Source organism: Homalodisca vitripennis, chromosome 3, assembly GCF_021130785.1.
Source record: "Homalodisca vitripennis isolate AUS2020 chromosome 3, UT_GWSS_2.1, whole genome shotgun sequence".
In the NCBI taxonomy this organism is placed as follows: domain Eukaryota; kingdom Metazoa; phylum Arthropoda; class Insecta; order Hemiptera; family Cicadellidae; genus Homalodisca; species Homalodisca vitripennis.
Genome location: NC_060209.1, coordinates 17,518,911 through 17,524,240, shown reverse-complemented (window position 1 = coordinate 17,524,240; position 5,330 = coordinate 17,518,911). Strand labels below are relative to the sequence as shown.

The following is a 5,330-nucleotide window of genomic DNA, read 5'->3' as shown; positions in this document are numbered from 1 at the left end:
AAAACATCTACTCTGTAGATTGATTATTAATTTTGTATAAAAGATTGGTTTTGATCTAGAATATCAGAGAATACCCAGAAATATAAAGACTTCACACAGTTTATTGTGTATTTACAGTTTGAGTTCTATTGGTAACAAACTTCATTTATTGTTTGATTACTTTCTAACAAACATTCTTATGGTGCGGCCATAAATTTTGTTCCAGGTAGGAAGATTTGTACGAATAAACTTTTTCTAACCACTGTAGCTTTGATCGTGACCAAAATTGTAAATTGTACAATCTCAAATTAATAATTCTCATATATTATAACATATTTATAAATTTTAGACTAATCTCAAACATAACTTTTAATAAATTTATTCAGAGTAAAAATTAATATACAATTGATAATCATTACTAAAATTTAGTGATTGAAATTGGACAGAACATACTGAGTCACAAAAGACACTTTTGACAAGAGAAGAATTGTTTGATGATGGGTACTAAATTTAGGGGTTGATCCATATGTACATCGTGAGATCCTTCCACTCGAACAGTCTGCATTCTGCTGCCCAGAGTCTGTTGGAGCTCGACTAGAGAACGTTTGGTGGCAGGTGTCGACAGGAACGGTTCAAACTGTGACGTCGATATCATTAACAGCCGACAGTCCATTCTTCTTATCAGACCGAGATGAAAATCCAGTGTAATCAGAGGATAAGTCAGTAGTTTCATCCTAGAATCGTTGTTGTACACATAACCATTTGTGGTTTTTGAGAAGGCCCTTTTCTGCAATGCCCTGATACTCTCGATTCCCAGATTCGTTTGTCGATCTCGGCCCAGTTTAGATAGACTCTCCTCGTAAGTATAGAGGTGTTTGTTTGTTTGCGACTCGTGTCTCAAGAGTTTGTCTAGTACCACCTGACATCTCTCTAGGACGAAATCACCCTCCGGAATAACGTGGGCGAAGAAGCCGTCAATGAGACAAACACGGGTGATTGACGTGGCGAAGAGAGCAGAGAGATAGACGGCAACATGGCCTCCCATGCTGTGAGACAAGAGGTCAAACCGACCCCACTGGAAATGGTCCACCACTCTTCGGAGTGCCCAGGCGAGGTGCAGTGGACTGGGGAGCAATCCGAGTGGTAACGGAGAGGACCGCCCATGACCAGGCAGGTCCACACATGCCACACACAGCCCACCACCGAGCAGAGGGATCAACTGGTCAAATGAAGCTGCATTATCATTGAGTCCATGAACAGCCATAATCTTCAGATCAGCTGTTGGGCCCCATAGCTTCACTGGATAAAACATCATTAACATAGTTTAACAAGTGTTGAATGAAAATATACTTTTCTGGATATGAGGGAAAGACCGAAATGTGTAGCTATTCTTGACTAATTCCAAGTTTCTCGATTTTCATCTTTTTGCTATTGGTAATTTATCAAATAAAAATAGCTTCTTCACTAATATGGAAAATCAAGTTACTTACTAAATAATCAGAGAAGATTTCTTAGTTTTAAAATGTCTTTTTCATAAAGTTGGAGTGTTTTGACTAGGACAAATTATTTAGCCACAGAACTTAATTTGTAATAAATTGTGGTTTGTGTCACTTTTAGGCAGGTTTGATATTTCATGCTGCCTATTTTTGTGATAAATATTTGGTACATTTTGTATAACACTATATATTTTCATGTATATTTCTATGTATTAGTATTTTTATTTTATTAATATGAAAATCTGAAACAATAAACATTCCAACATAGTTAAAGAATTAATATAATGAGTATATAATCACATTTTAAGGCACCAATTTATTTTACTATTGGGAAATTAATATATTTTTTTTATAATTTAACATGATGAAATAATGTCTGGTTTTCAATTTCGTTTAGATCTCGGTCAAAATCAAACACTGTTATAATCAGACTGTTCTCTCTTTAAAATTTATTAGTATTTTTCCAAATACCGAGATCTTTTAAATATACTACAAAGACTAGTCGAATCAGTCCAACAAATTTTCTAATAATAGTATATCATAGCTTCATATTGATACAACTGTATGAAGAGTCAAATCTTCTAAAATCCTTGAGTTTCAATTAGTTTTGATATGATTAGCACTTTAAATCTCAGGTTTAAGATACATTTATAAATAATTAGGTAGTAATAAATAGGAAATCTTACCTGCAATTTGACCCCATGGTACTTGTACAGTCAGTTCTTCTACAGATGTCATGTTCTACTGGGTTTGCTCAGGAGAATAGAAACTGAAGGAAACTGAGAAGGGATAATGATTTAATGGCCTTCCTGTCTTTGTTGCTAGGGAGCATGTCACATAAGTTTACACAATTCATGGTCTTGAGTGCCAGGAAAATTACTTATGATTTGATGACAAAACATCAATACGTTGTTATTTTCAAATTGATACAAGGCTGTTTAGGTGTTAATTAAATTTTAGTATTTTGGTCTTTGGCGAGATGACCAATGTGATCGTAGTTATGATGCTAATTTAATCTTTATACCAAATTCAATTATGTGTTGAGTGCCAAATAAACAATAGGCTGTTCTTTAATACAAACTTGTATTTAATGTGCATTTTAAAGCTTTATACTCTTATTATCAGATGTGTGGTACAGCCGATAGGCACTTTCTACACATTTCCAAATATCTGGTAAAACTAGACGTTAGCACTGAAAGGAATAACATCGTTTGCCAAGCATATTCAACGACTAAATAATGTGTAGAGCCAAATATTTCAGAAGTTGCTCACACACAAAAAAACGTTCTATCAATCATTCTGCCCACAATCACCAAACAGCTCTCATGCCTCTTGTCCATTGATATTAGTGCAATGGATGCTGATAATGTGGTTGCTCTCTTGATTCCTTTTAAAACTACATTTACAAGTTGGGACATACATAATACATTCTAAAATGTAAAGGCTATGCACTGAGTTCAGTAAAGTAATTTTTAACTAAACCTTTTACTTCCCAATTCTTAGCATTGTTCACAGTGCTCTTTTTTGCAATATAAGAATTTTATTTTAAGCTTTGGTTTGTAGACCCTCCATGTACCTATTACGTATCCAATATGGGATTGAACATGGACATGGAAAACTATCTTTAAAACGTAAACTGCACAAAATAAGATGTAACAGGTCAAATTACGACATTTGAATATTCGCGGGGAATTGGCAGACTGTGACGTCAGTGAATCACATGTTGTCGGAATTGAGATTTATTTAATTAATAACGAAGAAATATATTAAACTTTATATGGGAAAAAGATTTGATTAATTAAAATGAAGTAAACATAACCAAAATTCGTGTTTTACAAAAGTATTAAATAGAATTACGCAGAAAAGCCAATTGTGGGATAAATGACTTGTATATTGATGACGTCATAAAGCACATGTTGCTAAAAATTTAAATAAAAAGCTTTGAAAAAATAATAAAAAGAAAATAGAAAAACTTAAATTGATTAATTATAGTAAACGTGATAAATTTCGACAATTATAAGAAAAGAATCAAATTATATTTATTCGTGAAGACGCTGATTTGAACGGGAGATGGGATGAGTATTGTTTTGAGCCGGTATGTGTAGTTTTATACAGAGATTCCGTCTTTTCTCTTTCCAGACTTGAAGCAAGGAGGTTGTGTGGATTCTCCTGAGATAGTAGTGGTGAAATTAATAGGAAATTGTAATATGGTGTATTGAAATTTTAATGAAGGATGGGATATTATGTTAGACTCTTAAATTATCAAAGCAAGGTGAGTGGAATTATATATGTATGGACAGTGTAATATGGAATAAATTAACGTCAAGGTCACTTGGTTTGACTTTTCTTTGAGTATCCCATTTATAAAAAAGTGTGATAGGAACTTTAATGGAGTGATATTAAATTTTTTAACCACTACTCAACCTATTTAAAAACCTGAGATAGACATAGACTTGTTGTTGGTGACAACACCACAGACATTCAAATTTAATAGTAATTTGGTATTAAGTTGGAATAGTATGAGTTAGCTAACACGAAGTAATTTACATCACCAATGAGAGGGAGCACATTTTGAGTAGTGATTGGGAGAGGATTGGGACAGCAATTTGTTTATCTGGAAGGTGGCAGAGTTTCAAGCAGTACCAAGGGAACGCAGCTAGCTTTGGGCAGATTTTGAGCAAGATGGCGACCAACACCATCCGGAGCAAAATGGTACAGCAACGTGGGACTGGTAACAAAAAGGCGCACAACTACATGGGGCGTCAACAACACTAAAAAACCGACACAGCAAATTGACACAACTACGACGGGCAGATCTCGCAACAAATTGACGTAGTCAACGTAGGGCGATCTTCAGCAAAGACATCCTTTTTAATAACATAAATTACAGAATTTATAGGATTAACTATCCACTCCATGTGCAAATCCAAGCTAAGGTTCTTGTCTGTGATGAGACTTAGAAATTTGGTGTTATTAACTTGATCCAAATAGGTATACTTTATTAAGATATTAGGACTTGAATGTTTTCTATCCTCTGTACTGAAAAAGTTAAAGTTATTTTTTTTTGTATTTAAAACCAATCTATTATCAATGAAAAATTGTAATTTAGTAAGTTCCAATTATGCAGTTATTTCTACTTCAACTTCTGTTTTGGCAGATATGATTAGGTCATCTGCAAATATACAGAGCTGATTTTTTTTTTATTTTCAAGTTTACTATGGCATTTTACCATACCCTTTATGTATCATATAAATAATAAGAGACCCAAATAGGCATTCATGACATTCTAAGATATACCAGTCTATTTTAAAGAAATATGTCTTAAGAACAATGTATACATTAGAACGTCTTATCGCAAGAATTATATACAGTACTAAGGTATGTTTTTCAGTTTCCCTCAATCTCTACCAAATCACCTTAACAGATCTACTTGTATAAATAACTGGCCAAATTCTTTATCTCCCTCATCATATTAGTTTTTAATCTAAATAAATATACTCATCTGCAATTGAACATCCTTCACTACAAGATAATATTAATTTCAAAACTATTTGTATTCAATTAAAAATTATTTTTACACACATTTTATATCCTAGTCCTCTTATTAATAATGTGGTGCCATATAAAAATTTAATAAATTACAATAAAAAATTGAACAAATAGAGTGAAACCTTGAGTTTTTGTAGAACCAATATAGTGTTTGAAGAATAAGGAATAGGCACCAAATTGTTAGTATAATAGAACAATGATAGCTAGAGAAGAAATCAGAAATGTTCAAGATTTAAAAGAATTTCCAATTTTGGTATTGTTTCTTTAAGCTATGAGTTTGAACGAAAGGTGTAATAACATTTTGCA

The 5,330-nt window shown here is 33.1% G+C and overlaps 1 protein-coding gene across 1 annotated transcript; it reads right to left on the bottom strand.

Annotated features, from left to right (window-relative positions):
• Positions 1-436: 436 nt before the first annotated feature.
• On the bottom strand, positions 437-2,213 carry LOC124358101 (probable serine hydrolase). The gene is made up of 2 exons (XM_046810395.1): positions 2,162-2,213; positions 437-1,278 (listed from the first exon to the last, which is right to left on the bottom strand). Exons 1-2 carry the CDS (start codon positions 2,211-2,213, stop codon positions 437-439), a joined length of 894 nt encoding a protein of 297 aa, XP_046666351.1.
• Positions 2,214-5,330: the final 3,117 nt, after the last annotated feature.

Excerpts from the sequence above, each read along its gene's own strand:
- LOC124358101 (XM_046810395.1), bottom strand. The coding sequence starts at position 2,213 with ATGACATCTGTAGAAGAACTGACTGTACAAGTACCATGGGGTCAAATT. Across the intron at positions 1,279-2,161 it reads ACCATGGGGTCAAATTGCAG|TGAAGCTATGGGGCCCAACA; the intron begins GTAAGATTTCCT and ends TGTTTTATCCAG.